The sequence below is a fragment of the Sciurus carolinensis genome, chromosome 5 (genome assembly GCF_902686445.1).
Source record: "Sciurus carolinensis chromosome 5, mSciCar1.2, whole genome shotgun sequence".
Taxonomy (NCBI): Eukaryota; Metazoa; Chordata; class Mammalia; order Rodentia; family Sciuridae; genus Sciurus; species Sciurus carolinensis.
The window spans coordinates 158,216,917-158,242,372 of NC_062217.1; the positions used below are offsets into that span (position 1 = coordinate 158,216,917).

The 25,456-nt window shown below is 35.0% G+C and overlaps 3 protein-coding genes across 3 annotated transcripts in view; 2 read left to right on the plus strand and 1 right to left on the minus strand.

The window, feature by feature from the left end:
• Pdcd4 (programmed cell death 4) overlaps positions 1–8,664 on the plus strand; it is a 24,245-nt gene extending 15,581 nt beyond the window's left edge. Inside the window, 8 exon segments of the mRNA XM_047552813.1 lie at positions 459–550; positions 1,448–1,514; positions 1,516–1,563; positions 4,674–4,781; positions 4,989–5,043; positions 5,046–5,098; positions 5,873–6,012; positions 7,914–8,664. Coding sequence (XP_047408769.1) covers positions 459–550; positions 1,448–1,514; positions 1,516–1,563; positions 4,674–4,781; positions 4,989–5,043; positions 5,046–5,098; positions 5,873–6,012; positions 7,914–7,974 — 624 coding nt within the window. The 3' untranslated portion in view covers positions 7,975–8,664.
• On the minus strand, positions 8,642–24,723 carry Bbip1 (BBSome interacting protein 1). Its single transcript, XM_047552815.1, is given in 5 exon segments — positions 8,642–10,050; positions 10,702–10,776; positions 18,121–18,239; positions 24,056–24,145; positions 24,441–24,723. Coding segments are annotated over 2 exon segments (270 nt in total). The 5' UTR covers positions 10,746–10,776; positions 18,121–18,239; positions 24,056–24,145; positions 24,441–24,723; the 3' UTR covers positions 8,642–9,824.
• Shoc2 (SHOC2 leucine rich repeat scaffold protein) overlaps positions 24,703–25,456 on the plus strand; it is an 84,965-nt gene continuing 84,211 nt past the window's right edge. Inside the window, exon 1 of the mRNA XM_047552809.1 lies at positions 24,703–24,919. The gene's annotated coding sequence lies outside the window, so the exon portion shown is untranslated. The remainder of the gene's footprint in view (positions 24,920–25,456) is intronic.

The following is a 25,456-nucleotide window of genomic DNA, read 5'->3' on the forward strand; positions in this document are numbered from 1 at the left end:
GAGATTTTTTTTTTTTTTTGGGGGGGGTGGTTTGCTGGGGATTGAACCCAGGGCCTTGTGCTTGCAAGGCAAGCACTCTTACCAACTGAGCTACATCCCCAGCCCTTTTTTTTTTTTTTTTTCTCCAAAAAGAGGTTTCTCTTGACTATAAGTCATTTAACATTTACAGTCATATAAAGTATCAGTATACAAGGTGCTGGGATTCAGTAGTGAGCAAAACAGATGTGGTCCCTACTCTTGATAACATTCAACTTGAAGGTCAAGATGTGGGAGCATAGGCCAAGCACAACTAATGGGTGTCAAGTAGTTGTTTTTGAGTAGCCCAAGCATGTCTTTTAGGCATTGGACTGTGCAGTTAAACCAGTCTTCATCATTACGTATTTAGAAATTGTGTCCTATATATTTAGAGTTTTTTTTTTTTTTTTAAATATAGTTCTCTTTCTTCTTATAGTTGGTGGGGCCAGTTTATTGCTAGAGCTGTTGGAGATGGAATTTTATGTAATACCTATATTGATAGTTACAAAGGAACTGTAGATTGTGTACAGGCTAGGTAAGTAAATTAATTTTCCTACTTAGAAGTTTAAAATGGGAAATTCTGTAGCATCCTGTTGAAATGAACACTTGCATTAATCAGCCATTATGGACATCTGTTTGTCACTTGTCTATATTCTCTACTTTTAAAATAATGGAAAGATTTTTGTCATGATTACAACAGGAAGAAGGTAGTAAAAAAATACAGAAATTCTAGGTTTTAACTGACATATTAGCTACCTTTATGTCACATCACTCTTCTCTGTATGTCAGTTTCCTGTTTATAAAATGAAAAAGTATTGGATGTGGAATGTTCTTTAAGGTCCCTTCAGGCTCTGGCATTCTGTAGTTATATAATATTCTATAGGATGGACAATATGAAAAGAGGATCATAATACAATTTTATTTTGTATTTACTGTAGAAATCTTAGTCAAAATAATCTTTTCACTCTCCTCCTTTGGTATAATGTCGTAAGCTAAATGTGATATTTGGGAGTTTTGCTATATGATCTTTCTTAACCTTAGAAACTTAGATTTGGACTTAGCCACCCATCTTAGTTTTTTCTCAGTTGTAGATATTACAGTTTCTAGGGCTACTTCATGTCTCAGTGGAATGGTACTCCTGGATAGAAAGGCATGGATCTAAGTAAAACTATATATATAAAATCTTCCTTCTCTGTAGATCAACTGTTTTGTAATACTTTTGATTTTCTTGAGAAATGGAAGTTATTAGAACAGGAAAATCTTAATTTTCACTCCTTTTTATTTTGAAAATATTTTAAAAAATGGGTTTTGAAATTTAATATTACTTGTACTACATGAAAATTTTCAGTACACATAAGATTTTGTCATCTTACCATAATTTGTAAACCTCATGCATGTCCAAGTACCAAAATTAAATACTTTGTTTTTATAGAGCTGCTCTGGATAAGGCAACTGTACTCCTGAGTATGTCTAAAGGTGGAAAGCGTAAAGATAGTGTGGTGGGGCTCTGGAGGCGGGCAGCAGTCTGTCAATCACCTTGTTAAAGAGGTATCTGTTGGGTTTCATTTTAATTATATAGTATTTCTGTGAAAGGAAGAAATGCCCTACTAGCTGTTATTTTGGGGGCAAAAATTCAACTTAGTCTCAGCTGGCAAATGGAAATTGGTCCTTTTAAGTTAACTTTATGCCCTTTACTATAAGTACTATACTAAGTTATAATTACATAATTATTTTTTTTCATTTCTGTGACTTAAAAATGATACTGTTAAAAGTTTTCATAAACACAGAAGCCTGTCTGAATTCTAAGGAATGCTGAAGTCTTTTAACATATTTAAAATTTTTAAAAATACTGTTGAAATGAGACCATTTTGTAGTTAGTTCAATAAGTATGTTTTTATATGAGCATTTGAAACTGAATAGTGTTAGATCTAAGAATGATGAATTATGAGCCACTAGAGCAAATCAGTGTTGTATTTGTGAGGAAGTTCACTACCATTACATCATTCCTTAAAAGAGGCGCAATTGATTTATTGCATTAAAATGCCAGATTTTTTCCCTATGAAATTATTTCTGGTGTTCTATAACAAAAAAGTTAATGTCCTTTCCTGTAGATCTTTAAGAAAGTCATGACTTGTAAAGTTTATGTGTTTGTGATTTTTTAGCATAATTTTTCATGTGAGTATAATTGTTTTCAATCTTTTATGTAATTGATTTAATATTTTATATCTAGTTTAAGGAGCACAGATGGAAGGTAGAGCATTTACTTTTTGATTTTATATGTTAAAATAATAGTCAAGTCAGTGTTTCTAATGTCACAGTGTTGTAAAAAAATTAAAGAATTATTAGAAAAATTTGAGTTATAAAAATGACTAAGATGCCAGGGCAATTAGGAAACAAAAAGAAATAAAGGACATTCTGATTGGAAAGGAAGTAAAACTAGCTCTGATTTGTAGGTAGAAAACCTGATCCATAAAATAAGTTCCCCAAACAAAAACCATAGCAGTTTAGCAAGGTTGCAGGATATAAGATCAGTATAAAAAATTAGACAGCTCACCTCACATGCACAAGGCCATGGTTCAATCCCCAGTACCCCCACCACACACACACACAAATTCAATTCTATATCTATATAGTAACAGTGATTAAAATAAAATTTACAGTTGCTACAGTTGCATTTACAATATCATCAAAAATAAACTGCTAAGAAATTTAACAGAATAAATGCAAGTCTTGTACTCTGGAAACTGCCGAACATTGCTTGAATGAAACTAAAGACCTAAATGGAATGCCATCCCATGTTTATGGATTAGAACATTTACTGTGATTAAGATGGTGATATTTTTCAAAGTAGATATTTGAGAAACAGACTGTTTGAGGTTATCTGAATTCTTTCTCAATAAAAAAATGCATGAGATAAAAATCGAAACTACCAAAATGTGAATTTCAGTTTGACATTATTTAGGTATTTATTTATGTAAAAGGAAGGAGGGTTGGACAAAGACTTTTGTAATTTATCATTCTTAAAAATGCATGGAATCTGAGGGGGAACATTTTACTTTTCATGTTATCAAAATGTTAAAACTAATGAGTGCAGTGACACATGCCTATAATCCCAGGAACCTGGGAGGCTGAAGCAGGAGGATAGAAAGTTCAAGGCCAGCCTTAGCAGTTTAGCAAGGCTCTAAGCAGCTTAGCAAGATCCTGTCTCAAACTCAAAAATAAAAAGGGCTGGGGATGTGGCTCAGTGGTAAAGTGCCCACGGGTTCAATCCCTAGTACCAGGGGGGGAAAAAGTCAAAGCTAAGTAATATAATTTAAGTAACAAATGTTAATGAGTAATTATAAAGCAAAAATGCTTTATTGTATGCTGTGCTTTAAATATTTACTTTCTTAAAGTGTGATAGTAGGACTTCATCAGGATATATCCTATTTAATTTTTTGGTACTGGGATTGAACGCAGGGGTGCTTTATTGTTAAGCTACATCTTCAGTCTTTGATTTTTTTAACACAGTTTCACTTGAGTTGCTGACGGTTTCACGGAGTTGCTGAGGCTGGCTTCCAACTTGTGATCTTTCTGTCTCTGCCTCTCATGTTGTTGGGATTATAGGTGTGTGTCATCACTCCCAGCTCAGGATGTACTCTAGGGATCAAATTTTAATTTACTTTTTATGAAAATACATGGTAGAAGTTGAAAGTAGAGGATACTTAAATAAGATTATTTTATTCAATCAGCCAGCATTCATTGAGTGTCCACTAGATACAAAGGTGATTTTATAGGAAATTCATGAGAAAGAACATTCCTAGTTGAAGCTCTTTCATGGAATAACTTTTACCACTGTTTTCTAGAGTCATAGATTTTATTGAACAAGCTTGAGTGGAAGAACCAAGAGTTTCTTAGCCAGGCATGTTGTAGCACACCTGTAATCCCAGCTATTCTGGAGGCTAAGGCAGGAAAATTATAAGATCAAGTCCAGCCTGGGTACTTTGAGACCCTGTCTCAAAATAAAAAGGAATGGGGATATAGCTTAGTAGTAGAGTATTGGCCTACCACATGCCAGGCCCTAAGTTCAGTCAGTAGTACTGGAATTGGAGGGGGACTTAAGCTACGACTGACACCTGAATTACTGATGAACATTTTTAGGTAATGGGTTTTGAATCCTCATTTGTAGAGAAGAGGAGAACTACATGGAGATCTTTGCCCTATTGAATAATGCCTTGTTATCATCTTATTTTTTGGCTCCCATTGCAGTTTTAAGATTATCCTGATAAAAATAAATTATTTTGTGTCAGTTTAAAAATTCAGAGACTTTAAGTTAGTGCCCTCTAGTGGTATTTAAAGTCCTTTATTTTCAACACTGAGGCATTGTGGTCACAACCCAGGTTGTATATAATAGAACCACTTGTAAATTTCAGTGATTATTCAGACACTGAAGCACTGCATTTGCTTCATATTTATTAATCATTTAAAAGTTGGAAATTTTTTAATTATGAAAAAAGTTCTTTATTAGAGTACCATGATAAGTCTGTGTGTTTTTAGATAGCTGTTTGTGACTTGTTCTTTCATCATATAATACATTGACCTGAGGGTAAAATACTTTAGGCAAGCACAACTTTTTAGAAGTCAGAATTCTAACACCTTTCAATTTTTAAATCTAATAGATTGATATGCTGCTGAAAGAGTATTTACTTTCTGGAGACATATCTGAAGCTGAACATTGCCTTAAGGAACTGGAAGTACCTCATTTTCACCATGAGCTTGTGTATGAAGTAAGATTACTTTGCTGTGCTAAAGATAATTTTTTTAAACATTTATTTTTGCACTGTAGTGACTAAATGCTTCTTTAATAACATACATCCTTCTTTATAAAAATATTAAAGTGGTTCTTAAATTTTTATGATCATTACAAAATCATATTGGTGATTTTATACATATGAATTAATGAACAAAAACTTATTCATTCATTCCAATTTTAGGCTATTGTTATGGTTTTAGAGTCAACTGGAGAAAGTGCATTCAAGATGATTTTGGATTATTAAAATCTCTTTGGAAGTCTTCTACTATCACTGTAGACCAAATGAAGAGAGTGAGTATTAATACTTTGAAAATTTTTGGACTTATGCCTTATATAGAGAGAGAGAATAAAGATTATGAGTCATTAATCATAATCAATGAAAGTTTCTTTTAGGCATATTTAGTGTTGTTATGCCTATAGGATTTTTTTTTTTAATGACAGTGTTTGAGGTCTGAAACATTTGGAGCCATTTCTTTAAAGGTAACATGTCAAGTGTTTTTTTGGCCTGTTTTGAAAAAAATGTGACTGTTTTACACCTCATGGGTTCGTTTCTATAACAAGACAGTTTCTATTTTATATCTAGAGAAAAACACGAACTTTGAACAAATTATACTTTTTTCCTCTTTAAAGTTTTATGTATTATTGAAATGTGGTTTTTTTTATCTGCCTTGGGTTTTGAGAAAGGTAGTACACATGTAGATAAGTAGACAAGGAATGATTTTGTCTGATGTTTATTTGCAGCTCTTTTGAGAAGTTTTGAAGAAAACATTCTGTAACAAATGTACTTACTGTACTTTTCAAGATTGAAATATGACTTTTATACAACATAAACATTTGGCCTTAAATATAGATAACATGGATTTATTTCTTCTTATAGTAGAATGTATTTTGATATATGGTACATATATGGAGTATAACTTCTCATTCTTCTGGTTGTACATGGTGTTGAATTACATTGGTCATGCAATCATACATGCACATAGGGAAGTTAGGTCTGATTCATTCTATCTTATGACATGTATTTTATATGGACTAACAATTCTATATATAATTTCATTGTTTTAGGGTTATGAAAGAATTTATAATGAAATTCCGGACATTAATCTGGATGTCCCACATTCATACTCTGTGCTTGAGAGATTTGTAGAAGAATGTTTTCAGGCTGGAATTATTTCCAAACAACTAAGAGATCTTTGTCCTTCAAGGTACTTCATTTAAATACTATTATCACAATATAAAATCCTGGATGAGGTACTTGGGAAGGTTAAGGTAAGAGTTTTCTGTCATTACAGCTCTGTCAGGAAAATAATAGTATCTTCTCTGAAGCGACTGAAGAGCATGAGTCATTGTTTTGAGTTTTATAGAGAAACAAGGGTAAAGCTTATTTTGCCCCCTTGTAAATCTGTATAAGGACTGCTTTATGAAAACCCCAGTATATCTGAAGCAGACTAATTTTGTGGAGCAGTTCCCTATTGTACAAGGCTTTATGTAGTTTAAATGTTACTTCAAAGTAGGTATCATCATCTACAAGAGAGAAAATTGAGGCTTTTGGAAGTGTACTGTACCTTTTCTAATGTCACATGACTAATACATGGTAGAGGACAAGTATGAACTCAGATGTTTACGGGCTCCAAAGATTTAGGCTCTTTCCCATACTGTGTGGCTTCCTTTACTTCTTTATAGGTTGGAGAATTGAGGCTAATTGTTAGAAGTATGTTCATGGGCACACATGCACATATGTGTGTGTACAGGGGTGTTTTTCTTTGGAAGTAATTCTAATAAGATGTAACTTGAATTAGGGTTTTTTGCTCATGAAACATGATGTAATAGGTATATTTAGTAGTAGACTTGCATTTTACATAATACTTTGGAAATTTTTAATCTGAAAAAAATTTCTGAACTTGTAATATTTAAGTGCATTGTGAAAATTGAATCTCAAAATATATTTCCTATTGTGGTCCTTTGCTTTAGAAAATTTAGAAGCCATTACAAGAGAAGGAAAAGAAAATGGCAAAAGATTCAGTTTAATGGTTTTGACAGAAACATTTGGAAATATAGACCTTCATTTATTGATGGCACCATTTATAAATGTACTGACATGCCAAATGGTATGCATCAGTAAAATCACTCAACTTTGTCAAGATTTCTCCCTATTGACCTTATTCCCTGCCTAGAGCTCATAATATGTAGTCTAAAGTCTTATGTTTAAGAAAATGTAGCTTGTTTCCACTTAGTCACAGTTAAATGTGAAAAGGAGTCAATACATTCACACTGTTTTATAGTTTTTGAGCTTGTTTGAAAATGTTGATTTCTATTATAGCTCTACTCTTGAGGGTCATTTGAGGAGATACCTAAATTTTCAGGGTACACCGAACAACTTGGACTTTTGTCCTCTATCCTTTTGCTTATTTGGGTTAAGTATGCATTTGTAATGGTCTTGCATGTTTGTGCATGTTAGTTGGGGTGAGAGAATAAGGGCTAATTGTTCATAAGTTCTGTTTTCCATCTGTAGCTTTAGGTTGCTGACCAGCTGTTCCTCCTAGACTATTGCTACTACATGTAGCTAGAGTGTGGTTACATTATATGGAATGGCTTCTTGAGTTTGAAATGGCAAGAATCCCAAAATGGGGCATAAGACAGAATTAACTGGATTGATTAGTTTTTCCACATTCAGATTATGGAGTTTTTATAGCTGGGAAAAGGCTTAAAACTTTTTTTTAAGTTATAATGGATAGTTTGATAGGTTCCATATTTCTAGTATGTGTAAGTCTCAATCATATTAGTGTTTCCTATTTGGCTCAGTTTAGCTTTCATAATGTAGCAAAAATAAATATTCTAAATAAAATGTTTGTTTCAAGTTTTCTTATTTTAACATTTTTTTAAATAACATAACTCCAGTTAGATAAACTTATTTCAATAAGTAAGCTTTTTAAACAAACTACTCAGATTTGCTGCTTGAGATTTTATGCTAAGATGTATAGCAGGGAAAAAAAGTCTTTCAAAACATGTTGACCTTTTTATAAACAATAAAACCCTTCAATTCTATTTTTTTTCATTAAATAGAGTCAGAATTTATCTCTTTCATATTTTTTTTTTTCCATTTCAGGGGCAGAAAGCGTTTTGTAAGCGAAGGAGATGGAGGTCGCCTTAAACCAGAGAGCTACTGAATATAAGAACATATAATAACTCTTGCAGTCTTAAGATGTTATAAAAAATATATATCTGAATTGTAAGAGTTGTTAGAACAGGTTTTTTTTTTTTTTTTTTTTTTTTTTTTTTTTAAGCACTTGTTTTGGGTACAAGGCATTTCTGAAATTTTATAAACTTACATTTAAGGGGGATTTTTAAAGGAAGTGTTTTCTTTTTTTCTTTTTTTTTTATTTTTGAGGTGATAAAGAAGAGACAGAAAAATATCCGCTTAAGTGGAATATTCTAATAAGCTACTTTTTGTAAGTGCCATGTTTATGACCTAATCATTCCAAGTTTTGCATTGATGTCTGACTGCCACTCCTTTCTTTCAAGGACAGTGTTTTTTGTAGTAAAATCACTGGTTTATACAAAGCTTTATTTAGGGGGCAAAGTTAAGCTGCTAAAACCCCATGTTGGCTGCTGCTGTTGAAATACTGTGCTTTGGGAGTAAAAAAAAGTTATTTGTTTTAAAGAATTTTTAAAAAATGAGTTAGTCATAAGACTTATTCATCTTTCCAGGGAACATACTGATTGGTCTTTAAAGACTAGACAGTTAAGTAAATGGTGGCTGGAACATCTATTTTTCTACAAAACTGGAAAAACGATCGATCCCGGTTCTACAAGAATGTACAACAAAATAAAACATGTGAAGCAGTGTTGATTCTTTATTGGGAGTAGACTTATTTTTGGTCTTTAAAAAACCTTTTTAGTTTCTTGCTTGTACCTGAATTTGATCCTCAGCATGGCAAAACAAAAATAAAACCCTTTTTAATTTCATACAGCAAATGTTAAATCATACAAGGGTATGCATTTGGACCTAGGGAATTTAAGCTATGTTCTTTACAAACTTTTTTTTTTTTTAACTTACAAACATTTAAATCAAAAGTACAGTACTTTGAAGAGTATAGTGGGAAAAAAATGCCTACACACTTTATTGATCTGATCTACAGCTCAATGAAATTTCATATATATGTGCATGTGTATACATATATACACACATAACAAAAAGTGGTATGCAATGACTGAAAGCTTTACATTTACCTATTGTCTGAAAAAAATACTAGCTGCCAATAAATAATAATTATCTAAAGAATGATCACATTTCTAACTCTTTTACAGAGCCTGATTACTTAGCAAGGCCTCAATGTCTACAATAATTTAAATTGCCTATCAACTGCAGCAAACCAATCAAGGATTTTAAAAAAATAATAGTTTTAGATACAGCTTTTTACCTCATGTCTTTCAAGCCCATATTACTCAGGCTTACATAATTATAAGCAGTTTCAGGTTTTTAATTGTATTTGACACTTGGATGATAAAGGTAGTCATGTAATTCCTTAGTCCTTAAAATTAGTATAATTAAAAGCCTAGCTGACTACAAAATAGGTGAAGAAATCAGTTTTGTTATGGTAGGATCATTACTGGTCAGGCAAGATAGTATTAAACATGATATGGCACACAAAATTGATGAAAATTTTTTTAAAATTAGGTAATGTATAAGCTCAAACACTTTGAGATTAGAAGGTATCTTCAAATTCAGGTATTTAATAAACATGTAAAGATCCTCTGTATATACAAGTTAACAGTCACTCGTACCTGTAAATATAAACACAAGCAGTAGGGAATGAAGAATTTGCAATTCTAAAACATGAGTTAAAGAATATTCTGTAAGATTTGATTCAAAGTTATAACTGCTTCTGGTCAACACAAACCACTGTTTAAATTCACAAGTTTTATCAATCTTGGGGATTTTATTTTCATTATATGAATATGAATGTTACCAGTTTTATTTAAATACTACTTTCAGTATACAGATGCAGACTGTTTTCTAGTTATTAAGTGGTAGGTAGGTATAGGTAGGGTGTTCCCTATAGTAAGTTCTCATCATTGGGTTATTTGCTGCTGTGTTCTTTTTCTGCCATTTCTGTTGGTGAATTGTATCCTGTGCTGCTTGCTGCATTTTCTCCAGTTTTTTCCAGAGTCAGAGATTTTAAGGGCAAAAGTTTGGGTTACACAGCACCATTGTGGTTACATCTTCCACAGACAACTGCCCTAAATTTAACAAGAAATAAGAATTAATTTGAGGAAGATAATCCAGTTGTAGGTGGTTTGGACTTGCAGCTAGAATGATGATCTGGTCAATGAAAAACCTTGCTCTTAGATTGTGTTTTGCTTGTGACCAGAAGTATCAGTCTACTCTTACAAGCAACATTCTTAATATTTGGAGTGTGAAGAGGACAGTTTTGAACTTTATATGCAAGGTTCTAAGTTACCATAAAACATAGTTTTTTGGTGTCGGATGTTTAATTTGAAATATAATTTGGGAGAATATATACACAATGCACACAAATGTAAAGAATGGTATTAATTTATTCAAATTACTGCATGTTTAACTTCACCCTTCAGCTTTTCTTACTAGTGCTTGATTTAGGCTTCTTTTTTCTCCACTTCATTACTTTATTTATGGTGAATTTCATTAAGTTATTACTTTCACTTAAAATTTCCTAAGAATCTGCTTCATTTTTTTTGTCCTTTTACTGGTAGAAGTGAATTCCTTTACAACCTACTCATGAAACAAGTATATAGTAAGTGATATATAAAGAACACAATAGTTGCAGGTGTTTAGATATTAACACTGCTATGTGACACTATAACTTTTCTAGGTCTCGTAATATTCTTTGATCTAAGTAACTGATGCAGATACTTGTTTTGGAAGAACTTCCCGGAACATTGACTTCACTTCTGCCATATCTGAATTGTTGGATACAGTAAGTTCTTTCCTTCAATGAGAAATCATTACTAATATTAATCAAAAATATATTCCAGTATATACCTTAGAAATTTCCATTGTAGTTTATGGAGTAAAAATCACAATTTCTATATAATGTGGACTTCCCTATTGCATAATTTTTCTATTTTCTATGGTTCTTTTCATTCAAACAAGGTTGAGATAGTTTATAAAGCATCTAGATCGTGTCAGTTTTTTAGTAACCAGTGGTGGTATTAAATCGGAAGCCTCAGTAGTTGAAATTTTCCCCTGGTAGGGAAACATTGGTAGAGCTTTGTTTTTTTAAGATGAAGCTGATTAATAAATAGCTGAGGAAAAGGCATTTATATGCAACCATCTTGATTTAATGATAGGCCTCTCCCTGACTGGAGACAGACATAAGAAACATCACCAGTAATTGAAAAGTGGGTGAGTCAGGCAGGTGGGTAGGAAAAGAAGAAGTGGTAGGCGAACATTTCCTAACATCCCACTTTTCCCAGTAGTTAACAGCTAGTTTCTACTACTAATCCCTTTGCAAACAAAAAGCATCCTAAGGATGTACTGCATATACATGTACAATCTTTTAAGGGAGCAACACAATAAATTTGGCTTCTGAATGGAAATGAGGTATGTGTTCAGTTTACTCTCCTAATATGGGCATACTACGTGCTCACGTACCAACCTGAATATAGTTATGAATACCCAGTGTACATGCCAAGTGTGGCCAATGATATGCTTCAAATGTTACATCCTAGCTTATGTTCAAGGTGTTCTGCATGAAGTTGTAGAGATCCCTTTCCAAACACAGATGCTCTTCCAGACAGTCCCACCCTTTTAGTGATATTTCACCATACTGATGCAATCTTACCATATATCTTTCACAACATCACCACTATAGGAGAAAGATTTATTATTTATAAAGTAGTGATGCTGGCTTGAGGCCCATCTTTTCCACCCACTGTAAATTAATTATAATCAAGTGAACTGCTTGTGGTCTTTGTCATTCTCGCTCCACTACTTTGACATGCCTAATAAAAGCTTCCTACTCTCCATCCTCCAAGTTTCTTCCCCTCTCTTTTTCAAATTATTATTCTGGAATGTCTTAAGTTCCTGAGGAGTCTCTGTCGGCTTTTAGGAACTTGGTCACCAACTTTATCCTATACTACTCTTATCAGGGAGAGAAGGTGAAGTAGGAAATGGGCTTAGGCTGGAATAAAGCAACTTATCACTAAATGGAATGTGAGGTAAATATGCCATTTCCTTAGGATGTACAGCTTCTACCACATTAGTTTTCTTATTACTTGGACCTTTTATTGATACCTAATGATCGCTACCTTTTTTTTTTTTTTTTGTCCAGGTTAGGCTGAAGGTAATAACATTGCAGACTCCTGATCAGCTCTGAATTTAGCTATCAAAAACAACACCTAGCTAGACTCTTCAGTAAAGACATCACAATGAAAATAATCGGCCCTTATTTGGCACAAATCTGACATACTATACCACTAAAAAGGCTAGACATTGCAGATATTGATAAAGGTGAAGAAAATACATAGCAGCTAAATGTGTGTTTGTCACCAAAATACTAAAATACTTAAAAATCTTAAAATTGTTTTATGTAGTGAGCAACTCCTACTACTCAGAATTAAATCACTACCCTTTTTTTCTCTTAGTCTATGTCTCTTTCACATCCAAATATGGTCTGAAGAAAAAAACAATGAAACTTGGTGCTCTACCAAACCTCAGTTCTCAAGTTTGACTAAGCTGCCATTGTTAATGGAAAGGGTGTGGGCCAAAGGACTGGCAGGGAGTGGGTTGGGACTGGTCTGGGGAAGATCAGTTGCTACCATCTGCCTAGGTGGTTTCTGCTAGGGATGATTCTTGTTCCTAGACCCCCTTAGGCACTGGCAGGAGAGAGGCAGGAAGGGAAGGGCTAAACTAAGCAAGGTGGTGGTAGGATGGCCAGCACTGGCTGGGTTATACTATTTTGATAATTAACTGCCCCAGGAGTCCAGAGTAGGAAGAATTTATTTCCTTCTCCCAGGTGCCCTAGCTCTTAGGCAAACATGGGTATTTTGTCTGGTATAATATGTTTGAAGCCTATTCCTCAAGAGTACTTTTCTCGGGATCATGTGAGATATGAATAAAACCAGGGACAGATAATCAAAGGAGAGACAACAGTGATGGCCAAAATTATGTTGTATCATACAACTACATTGGTCATTCAATTCAGTAAATATGAATGCCTACCATGTGCAAGGCACATATTTTGTTAATCAGTGAACAAAACAGAAAAAAGCAAAAGATTTTTGGAGCTTACAGCCTGTAAGGAGTAAAGTAAGAGAAGCAACAGAATATATATGACTATAACTGCTATGGACAAACAAGGATTTAGAAATGGTGGGGGAGGTATTTCAATAGGAAAATCAGTTGTCTCATTAAGAAGGTGACCCTTAAGCAAAGACTGCTTTGTGGGTGTGAGTGCATGCATGTATTGTCTTAAAACTGCAAAAGTCAAAAGTCTGACAGTATCCAGAGTCAGGGAAGTATGGTGATGTGGGTACTTTGTAGTAATAACTTTTTAAGAGGAATATTTTGAGTATCCATTGAAAGTAAACATACAAATTTTCCAACCCAAACTTTCTACTTCTAGTAATTAGCCCCAAAGAAACAAGTGTATAAAGATAGTAAGCATGTTCATTAAAGCATACACTGAATAGCAAATATGAGCAACAGATGAACCTACATATTCACTAACAGGTCAAAGGTTAAACAAATTATGTAATATCTGCAGAATGAAATACTATCCCAGAGTAAAAAGGCATCTTCTAAGGGAAACATATTAGACTATAGAAGTAAAATTATTCTTACACTAATGGAACCCTAATTTATCCTCACAAAATGAAGTGTCACTTCATCACCTTTTGAGGTTCCTGGTCTGGGTAATTGGAAAACACTGCTTCCTTTCCTCCCACATTTTCTCATTTCTCCCAGAGACAACAGTTCTGATAGCCCATGCATTGCAAAAGGTATGCGAACCTATCATAGCTAATTAAGCTGAATGTCTAAAACCTTCAGAACTCAAAACCAAATATTGTCACAAATATTTGCTGTTCTAGGAAAACTGGAAGATATATCTAGGAAGGATAACTACTTTAAAATCAATCATATACATCTAGACAGCTTAAAATCTCTCAGGTGATTTAGTGTGATACCAAACTAAATTATGAGTTTAAGACCAGTCTAGCTCAACTTTTGAGAGGATATACCAATAGTCCTTTTTTTAAAAATATTTTTCTTTGTGGTACTGGAGATTGAACTCAGGGGCATTCTATCACTGAGTACACCTATAGCCCTTATTTTTGAGACAGGGTCTTGCTAGTTGCTCACAATGGCCTGAACTTGCAATCCTCCTGTCTTAGCCTCTGAGTTGCTGGGATTATAGGTATAGGCCACTGTGCCCAACAATGGTCCTCAAATTTTCTACCTGTGTACTCCTAAAGAGATTTTGAAAAACTAGATATCATTTTACATAATTCTAAACTGACACTAAAATTTTTATTATGAATTTAAATAATACAATTTAGCATATTTAAAATAAACATTCATAATAGCTATCATTAATTAAAATGAAGCTTTTTTAAATCAAATTTTATCCTTTTTTCTTCCTCTTTATTCATTTCAACTTTAGTGTAATATTTTCATGCTTGATATTTTAATAATCATCCTTCTTTGTTTGCAAAAAATGTTATAAATTTAAAATAGAAACTGGCTCTCATCTGTATTACTAGTTATAATGTTCACTTTGGACTGTTTGGCTCCTAACAGATTTTTACCCCCTGAAACATTTCATATAGTAAAATTTCTACACAGAGTTAGAAAGAAGCCTTTCCTTGGTATCTTCTCTGATGATTGTGAACAGGGGAGATGAGAAATAAGATTAAACATTGTGGGTTTATCCACAGGCCATTTTATTATGGAATTCAGTATCAGCAAGACTAAACAAACATGGAAGTTAGGATCTGGAAATTAATTACCTTTAACCTTGCTTACCTCCATTCCCCTCTTCGGACATGAAGGCTTTGTGAACCCTGGTATAAGTATTGCTCATCTGTACAATAAATCGCCCCATGTTGTTCTTAGAGATGTTAATGAACTTTTCTGAGATTTCATAGTTTGTAAATTTGAGAGACTTGGGAAGGAAAAAAATTTTTAACAACAGGACTTTTCTAGAAATTATTATGATTAATCTCCAATTGGATAACTGAATATCATTTTGTATATTTCTAAAACTTATTTGATCCTGGAATCCTTTAAAAGTGTTTTGTGGGACAAATATTCATTAGAACATACTTTCTAATGTCATTTCAATGTGGTATATGTCTAATAAGATTCAGTAGATTAAACAAAGAAAATGCTAGTGTTCACAAATAACTAATTTTGAAATTAGTAAAGGCCACATTCCGAGTGTAATTTATTAAGATCAACTCAAGATGAGTTTAGACCACCTTGTACAAAACTTTCATTTAAAGGAATCATTTACACTTCTAAGGAGAAAATCTTTTTTGAATAGTTTTGGGGATTTGGCAAAAATGACAACTATTCTTGTCTCATATCACAAGGAATTTCTAAGCAGGGACTTTTGTGATTCAAGCGTAGTCTTTTGGGCCAAAATGTTAACTAATGCTTATTTGTGGGCTTTATTTCTATTTTCTTACATTAACATCTCTTATTAATAAAAGGTCAAGAATAAAATTTAAGTATTCATATGACAAGACATTTTACATTGAAATTAAGCCCAGATCAGACTAAAGCATAATCTCTAGGTTTGAGAATCCTGGGGCTAGGGACAAAGGGAGAAGAAATAGACACAGCAACAGACATAATGCAATGTAAGTTAATATAAGTTCCTTACTTAGAAGTCTTGGGAACAAATGTGTAAGGCGGAGATGATGAGAGAGCAATTTCAGGTGCAGGTAACAGATGATGCAAAGACACCAAGAGGAGCAACTCAGAGCCCAGGGTGTACTATGGGGGTGAAAGGGAGTGATGCTAAAAAGTTACTTTCAACCAGTCTGGAAAACTAATCATAACTGAATTGATTTTGAAGGAGAGCTACTGAATATTTTAAAGATGAGAAAATAGATCCAAAAGTCTTTAGGAGGACAATTAAAAGGTTCTTTAGTCTAGATGGAGGTGAAAAAGGGATGTTTCAATCTCAGCAACTAGCTGCCTTGTGAAATGAGGACTAGGGCAAGAGTTCAGTTTGGATATCATGATGAAGATATGCTTGTGAGACTTAAGAAGAAATGTCCAACAGGCAAAGGGACAATGAAGCAGAGTGATTTAAGCAGAAGGTATGATGGGGTGGTGGTAATACAGGTCAGCAGAAACAATGCTACACACAATAGATTCTCATTAGGTAACCATCTTCATAAAAACAAAAGTAATAATAATAGGACCTTTCAGACTGTGAAGACAAAGGTTTATAATTTTGTTATGAAAAAGTTGGCTCTTAGGTCTTAGATTTGTATCTTGTGGACCTATAGGAAAGATGACCTCTAAATAGAATCTTTCATTAAGCTATTACTTGCACACCTATTATCTATATAGAAAGAACAATCTGTAGTTTGTTCAAGAAAGTACAGGTCTCTAAAGTCACAAATTATTAAGTTTATGGAATAAAATTAATGCTGTACTTTGTATTCTATTTGGAATTGAACAGTGGGTAGTAAAGACTGAAGTAATAAAGGATGCTGGTTAGTTGACAAGGGAATTATTCTTTCAGAGTAGAAACTAGGAATTTAGGATTATAAGTATCTATCCAATCAGATTTTTCTCTCAGCAAACTGTCATTAAAGTACCTACTACAGCTGAATGAGGGAGGACACAGTGAATAAGAACCAGATCCTCTCCTTGAGGAAGTGGGGAAGGCTAGATGGGGAAAAAGAAACATGAAAATACCTAACTATATATGAACACAGTATGCTTTAATAAAAGCATGTCCATAATCCCAGCTATTCAGGAAGCTGAGACAGACAGATTTTGAGTTCTAGACTAGTCTGGATAACATATCAAGACCCAACTCAAAACTACCAAGCTAAAACAACAAACAATAACAAAATACTTGGCCCAGGTTAGGGGGACAATGAGTGGTCTCTGAAGAATTACTGTGACATTAGAGCTAGTATCAAAGAAGAATGAGAGTTCACTAGATAGAGAAGAGGATGTGTAACAAAGTGAGAGGGTGTTCTAGGCAGTACTGTGGTAGGACTAAATGGAGGCCTTTAACACCAGCCTTTGAATTTGGACTTATATCGTATAGATGGAAGAGTGCTAACTGGTCTAAGAGTGCTAAGTGGTCTGTGACGTGATTCACTTTTGGCGACATATTCTAGACAAAGGAAAACCCACAAGAGACAGTAGAGGCAAGATCTGTAAGAGGCAAGATCTGTACCTATTTAGATAAGATGATGAATTTATGAACTAAATCAATGATAATAGGCATTAAAAGAGAAGATTTAAGAGATATTCAAAGGTACAAGTTGAGCTTCAAATGTCCTCCATTTTGCCACCAACCACCACCTTCTATCCCTTTTGAGTGATCAGGAAATGATCAAGGATAACTGAGATGAGCTAACATGATTAAGTGGACAGTGCAGTTATTAATTCAAGTTGGTAATATAGGGGAGAAGAAGTTGGAAAGAAAGGATAAACATTGTAAGTTAAGTTTTTAGACTCAGTGTGGAAGTCCAAGTGGAAGGTAAAAAGGACTAAGGTTCAGAGTCAATGTCACGGGAGAACAAGCTATACTAGTAGACTTAATTACCCAAGAAGAATGTAGAAAGATGGTGGGAGGTGGGGTTAGTTGTAAAGAGAGACCAGAGTATAGTACAACAGTTGAGCAAATCTAAAGTCAGGCGATTAGTTACTTAAATTACCTAATTTTATGTCAATGTTATCTGTAAAATAAAAGCTTATCATGGCATCAACTTGAGAAAGTTTGATGTACTGAAGATATAATTCATATAAAGTCATTGCATGAATCTGTGGCATTTGATGAGAGCTCAATGAATGCCAGTAATTATTGTATTTCTATCACTACAATGTTGTCATAAGATTAGATTTTCAGAAAATCATGTCTGTTAACATGTATTAGTTATGGAGGCTTATCACTAAAATCTTCAGGTAAGTAGGAGCACTTCAGAATTCTCTACCCATTCTCTCTACAGGCACACTGTCCTAAAATGTACTTCAAAGGACATTTCATCATAAATTATGACATTTAACAGATTAAGGCCTATGTTATCTTGTCCAATATCACGTAATTGGCAAGTGGAGAAACAGTTTGAACTTTTACCTGGCTTACTCCAAAGTTTGGTTCCTTTTCAGTTCTTTCTATGTTGCATCTGAAGAATGATCTTGAAACCTCAAGACATTTAATGTGGAGACCCACCAAAGAAACCAACATTTAAGAAGCTAGAAAGATAAGAGTAGATGATGAATAGAAGTCAATGATGTTTGAAGTAACATATACTCTTCAATATCTACTGGGATGGACAATTATAAAGCCATTAATGACCTTTACAAGGGAGGATAAAAATAAAATATATGTGTGTCAAATAGTAAATCTCAGGAATGAGGTAGATAAAAAAATAAGTCCAGTATATTTTCTAAAGAACATTTTCTTTGGGAGTCTAACAATCAAATCAATGTTAAGGTCTAACCAACATGTGGGTGTTCTTTTTCCCTCTTCTTAATTTGTCAATTTTGCATCCCACTTGTTATGTTTGATAACACCTGAAAGCAATCTCTTAGGAGGAAAAATGTGCTATTTGACTGGATTTTGTTTATAGCATTAAGTTTCTCCCTCCTTTATTTTTTTCTTTTTGGTGGTGGGGGTGCAGTGCTGGAGATCAAACGCAGGACCTCATGCGTGGTTAAGTTAAGTGCTCTACCACTGAGTAATATCCCCAAATATTACTTTAAAGGACTATGCAATTGGAACTTTCAAATCTCAATTTTAATTATATTTCAATATGTAATACTTTAAAAGCTTATATTTCTCTTAATCATGCTATATTAGATTATATACATAGCTCAGATGAGCATGTATTGATTAGACCAAGATCATATGTGTTAAATAGCTGAATAGGACTATTAGCTTTAGATTACACCTTGTTCTCATCTAGCCATCTGGAACATGTAGGCTGCGGTCATACAAGAGGCAGAGAGAGAAGGGGACAAGATTACTAAAATCCAAACTCCATTCCTGGTTAACTCAATGTGCACATTAAACAGAAACATCAAGACAAAAATGTTGTGGATGGCAAAGACAAGTCTTGGTTTCTAAAAATGTTCAGGACAGGATGTGGATCTGTTTTTAAAAGTGTCCTCGTAGGTTACACCAAGTTTCCCTAGTTCAATACTTGATTTTTATTAGAAGCCACAGAGAGTCACTTGGTGCATAATGGGTTATCATCCTTAATATGTGTCCACTACTCTATTCTGTTATTAGGTCTTCACTGTCACTCTTTTTTTCCCTCCACTATTTTATCTAAACTCATTAGCTTATCTTAATTGTATACAAACCTATTTTTAAAGTCTGAGATGAAATGTGTCAGAGTATTCCAGGGTTCCAAGTATTTAAAATAAGCTATGAGAGTAAAATCCAATGTATGACTTAAAGGCTTCCCACCAGAGTGTTTTCCCCCCCATCAATCTATTTTACATTTATACTTTAAATGAGGTACAGGGTTGTATCCCAGCCACACTGATAACTAGCTGTGTGACACTGAATACATTTCTTAACTAATCAGAGGCTTGGTTTCCTTATAAAAAGACTTTAATGTCTGTCCTGGGTAGCAAGGTTCAAGGAAAAAGTGGATATAAAAGTGCCTAGAAAAAAGTATGACATTTACTGTTCCAGGTCTATTTTCTTATTACTATAATTAAGGACTTGTTCTAGCTTACCATTACCGTACCTTCGGACTCTGAATCTTTATTAATGCTATGTTACCTATAAAAAAGCATGATCTATTTAAAGATATTTTCCCCTTAAAATCTGTTTTATTTATTTAAATTTAAAGCAGCATGGGCTGCCAAACTGTGTTTTTAAATATTTTTGAAAATATGATAAAGCAAACCTATTTTATAATTCAATATTGAAAATATGTGAGATCTTTTAAGTGGGTAGCAAATAGTAAAAATATATGAAATTCTAATCAAGGGAATAGAAGTTTGCTGTTCAATTCTTTGAATTTATCTTGAATTTTTGATGGAGGCAAGTGATTTGTTGCTTATGAATTTGTTAACTCTGAAATATGGGGGAGAAAAAGAAAGATTCTCAAAAGCATTATGAGATTCTCAACCAGAGTAAAATCAAGTTTTCTTGTAAGAAATTCAAAGGTCATAAGCTGGTGACCTGTGGTCCCATTCAGTTAAATGGCTTGCTGCATTGTTAGAGGTTTAAAAAGTATTGAATCATATGCAGATTTCATATAACATCCAAATTTTAGCTCTACTTGACAAATCTGGCAATACCAAGCTCACATTCCTGCAAAGCAAGATCGTGCTAGGGCTGGGAAGTGATACCCAGTTCAGTAAGTATATGCTCAGATTCTTAAGTCCTCACTACTGCTTTTTTCTTTTTTAATCTTACCTGCCTAGACATTAAAGGCACATGGCTCTGCTCTATATTTACAGAGCCACTGCAATATATTATATGCCAAACTATCTAATTTTTTAACTAGTAGGCACTGATTATCTGTTTTTTTTTTTTTTTTTTTTTTTTTTTTTTTTAGATGGGGGGTCCTGGCTATGGTTGCTCAGACTGATACTCAACTCCTGGTTTCACGCAAACCTCCTAGCTTAGCCTTCCAAGTAGTTGGATTATAGGCTTAAACCACTGTGCCTGGTCTAGTGGGCACTGAGAAACCAGGAGGCAACAGGAGCAATACTATTCATATAAAGCACATTAATGGAATTTTTCCCTTGTGAATATTTATTGTTAGCTCCTTTAAAGTAAATTCAATCTGCTTAGTGCAGGTTGTGAGTGGGCACAGCAGGAATGGTAGGAATAATAACAACAAAATACTTTTGTCTTATTCAAAACTTGAGGTTGACTGATGAATGAATTTGCAAAAGCATAGTATGCTTTTAAATATAAACTGGAAAAAAAAAAAGGTATAGGGGGAGTCCTGAAAGAACATGTTTTTCAGCAAACACAAAGTAGTAACACTCAAGCAATTGCCCACATGCTAGCAGAGTGCTTAATATGGATTGATAGTGTTCATCTGGAGATGCCAAGTAACATCATATGTCATATACTTGGAGTCTATAGTATTTTATTTTTCTTTGCTATCTGGCATCTGCTGGTAGAGAATGTTGTAACATGCTTAATTTGGTTAATTAATTCAGACTCATGTGAATAAAATGTGTGGTGTCTAGTGTCTGAAATGTGTCTAGGCCTCAGAATGAGAAATGTTTTGGGTGAATTTGGATGATGCTATTGGCTCTGGTATACTCCAGTAGTAGTCAACACTATAAAGTTAGTAAAAATGACATATCCTACTTAATACAAAATGCTGCCTTCTAATCACCTTTCCTACTTCAAAATTTAGCACTAGACAGAGGTCTTAAAACTGCTATCTTTAGAAAAAGTATTTGCTTAGGACTTGAGATAGCTATTTCAATTGTATGCAAGCAAAGAGAATTGCTTGATATTCTACACATTGTTTCTCAAAGTCTGCTTCTCAAATCATCTGCATCAAAATCCCTTGGACTAATAATAAAAATATAGATTTTTCTCAAGTCTTCCAGAAATCAGAATTACTGAATCAGAATCTTTGATTTTAATTAAGTTCCTCACTGAACTATTTTGGATTTATTCATTTGCTCAGAAATAGTTAATGCCTACTCTGTGCCCAAATTGGACTGCTTTAGAAGTTACAAATAACCACCATACTCTGACCACATCTCATGTGCTATAAACCAACTAAAGCAATTTACATATATTTGAATTAACTCTGTTCAAAAATATAAGAGGTTTTAAGGTTCTATTTCATAGATAAAAAGAGAATGAGTTAACTGTCCAGGGTCATCCAGTCAGTGAATATAATCCTGCTCCTGAAACCCAGGTCTGCTTCTAAATTGTCTATATAGTCTTAATTAGTATATTATTTTGCCTTTCTTGAATCCAGAGTCAGCTAAAATTTTATCAGATAGCTGGGCATGATGGCATGTACCTATAAGCCCAGCTACTTGGGAAGCTGAGGTAGAAGGACTGCTTTAGCCCTGGAGTTTAACACCAGCCAAGGCAAAAGAGTGAGCACTGTCTTACAAAAAATAAAACAAAAATTTTTCATAGTCCCACATGAACAAATTTCCTTCTACCAAAGAAAGCAACTGATCAAGTGATTATTTAAATTTCAATATGATGGCTGAAAATATTCTATGTTATCTAAGAGATTTTGCACTCCCAGACCATTTTCTTGTGCTTTAGTGAATTTTCTTCCTTTCACTTTTTTTCCATGATGAAATACAAGTCTGGGATAGGAGGAATACAGAAGCCTGACAGACATGGAAGTGCTCTTTATGATTATGAAGTAAATTCCACTAACAACTCACTCTTCGTTGGGCAGAATGTTCCTAATGAACTAAGTGCTAAGTATAATCTTGATGTTGCAATTTTTAATAGACTCTGCTTAATGGTACCAAAAGTTATCACAAAAACACCAGGACCAATTAAAACTTGCAAGAGAATTTCAGGAGGAAAAATAATATTGCTTAAATTGGATCGCAGCCAGATGGGCAACAGTTAACTTGGTATCTGCACTGATAGCATCAAGGTTCATCTGTATTTAAATTGCAGGGCCCACACATCTTTCAACAGCAGTCTGCAGGGGGGAGTTGAAGCTCATGAAACTATGCTGACATCAGTACACTTTGCTGCAGATTACAATGCATCAGCTCCAAGTATAGGCAAAGTAGCAGCAACACTTTTATTCAATGTAGGTAGTTTACCTGGCCAGCTGAAAGCACTAACAAACTCATATACAGGAGGATTAAATGCCAAACTCTTTATGTGCCAAGTAGGATGAATTTAACTAGAAGCCCATGACAATGACATATGTAGTTACATCTGGAAAAATATGAATACTATCAGGTGTTCCTGCAAAAAATGTTAATTTAAGGCTCTTTCTAGGTTAATTTCCAGTTAACAAGATATAATTAAAAAAGGGACCTCTCTTTAAAAAGAAATACTTTGGCTCAAACACTTCAAAATACTATTGTCGGGGAGGAGAAGCAGGGGGATCAGTTCTAAATTAAGTCTAAAGAGTGACAAAACCAAATACAATGCACAAATCTTGACTGGATTACAATTTTGCGACACAGGAGATGGGGAGAAGGTACAAAAGATACTCCATCAATTGGGGAAATTTGCACATAGATTAAATTTTAAATATTACACATTATAAGAGCTGTAAGAATGATATTGTACTTTGCAGGGTAACTACTTCAAAAATCTTAGGAAATTCATGTTGGAAATCTTAGGGGGGGTCTACCTAAGAGGAAGTGTCTGCAACCTAGTTCCAAACAGTTCAGTGAAAATAAAATAGTATGTGAGAAGGGTTGAAATCAGTATGTCAAAATATTAATTATTGGATATAAGTGAAGGGTATATGAATGTTTATTATACATTCTTTTAATTTTTAAATGTATGAATGTTTTCATGGTAAAACACTTGGAGAAAAGTCATGCTGGTAAGACTTAAAAGGGGAAATCTAAGAGTAAGTTAAGTGGCAGGGACTATGCTGAGTTTATAATAAATTGAAAAACCATAAAACTTGGTCAGTAGTGTCTTGGGCATTCTGAAGACACCCAATAGATCCATTCATTCTCTAAGTATTTATCAAAATAATATAATACGCAGGGCAAAATAGGCAGATGAATCTGACAAAATCATTCTATTTAGGCAAAACATGGTAGTGAAGCTAAAAACATAAGCAGCTGATACATAAAACAGTGATTGTCATAAAAGATGTATAAAATGTGCTAGATAAGCTCAGAGTAAATTACTTCCTGTTGGGAAGAATCTGGAAACACCTAAGGATAACAAAATCATGGATACTCAATCACAAAAGGTTTATTGGTAAAACGATTAACCGCAGAAGAAACACGACTAGTTCATTTTGGCTGAAGCATGAGTACTAACTAAGGAGAGAGAAATTAGGTAAAGAGGGCAGATTTACACTAGTTGTCGACTAGCTAGGTAAAATCAATTTCCAATTTACCTGAGAGTTCTGGTCGTTTTCTTGCTGTTTTAGCATTCGATCTGGTAATATCAGGATGTCAGAGTTCTCGACTGAAGCCTACGGAAGGAACTATATGATATAATGTCATAATCTTGTAAAAAGCCTTGTAAAAGTCATAGGATAATTTTACGAATATTCACAAGCATTAAGTTGCTTAACATAAAGTCACAGGATTAGGGCAGTGTATCCCTATCCAGAACTTCAAGAAAAAAGTTAGAAGGGGACAAGGGGCGAGGAAATAATACTTGGAAGTCTTGCCGCGGTGTTGGGGAAATCATTTTTTTAACAGCTGGAAGTGGAAAATGACTTCCTCTAGCTCCCGAATTCTCCATTCTTCAAAGACGAGGGAATGGGAGTACCATACTTAATAGAAACAGGCGGAGTGGTCAGAAGTTCCGATTTGCTCCGGACGTCCTCAGGACCCGGCTCCGGGGTACCGTACGCGGTCTAACCCGGTTAGGGCCCTCAGGGCCCGGGCGACTCCAGCTAGGATAGGGCGATCAGTCCAGCGGCCTTGCCCAAATGGGAGCCTCAGAGGGGCGGAGGGAGGGCGGGCCGCCGCCGGGCCAGCCGGAAAGAAAACCTTCTTCCAGCGGAAGTGGCTCCGACACTCGCTTACCTTCTCAGTGTTCCAATCTCCCAGGGACCGTCCGACCCCAGCCATCCCCGTGGATAGGGCCCGGGGACACCTCACCTTGCAACTCCAGCTGAGAATAGGCACTCCTGGGGGCGCGGGCGGCGGAGACTATTCCCATCCCTCTGCCATGACCCTACTGGGAAGTGCTAAATGCAACTTCCGGGCAGGAGAGGGACTTTTGGAGCCCTAAACTGTTGTCCACCTAGGTAAGTGACCGGACGTCTCAACAAAATAGGGGCAAGGAAACTAAACGTGGTCTTGATTATGAATTTACTTGTCTAACACTGTCTGGTCACCTAGGGTCCCTCTTTGGGCCTACTTACAGATGCATCCCTTCCCAGATAGTTCAGCTGTTGCCCGGGGTAACGGTGAGATCAGGCGAAGGAAAAATCTACGTCATGTTGGAGACCGGAAGCCAGGAAACTCCTGCTGCCATTGTCAATTATGGCTGCCTTACCTTCAACAGTGACTTCCGGCTAGGAGTTGTCTCTCTACCCTGCCGGAGGCTTACTCAGTGGCCTGACTAGCCAGCGGCGCCCAGTGGGCGGGAGACGGCGTATAACTGCGGAGGAAAGGAAAAGGGCGGAGAGAGGGAAGCAGGCGCTAGTGCCTCATTCTGATTGGGCAGCTTCACTGGCCCTGGCTCCGCCTATTTTTCTTCCCTAGCGAGTGACGGGCCTGCGCCGGAGGGGTGGGGCGGGGCGGACGGAGCGAGAGTGTGTGGAGGGGCGGGGAGAGTGGGG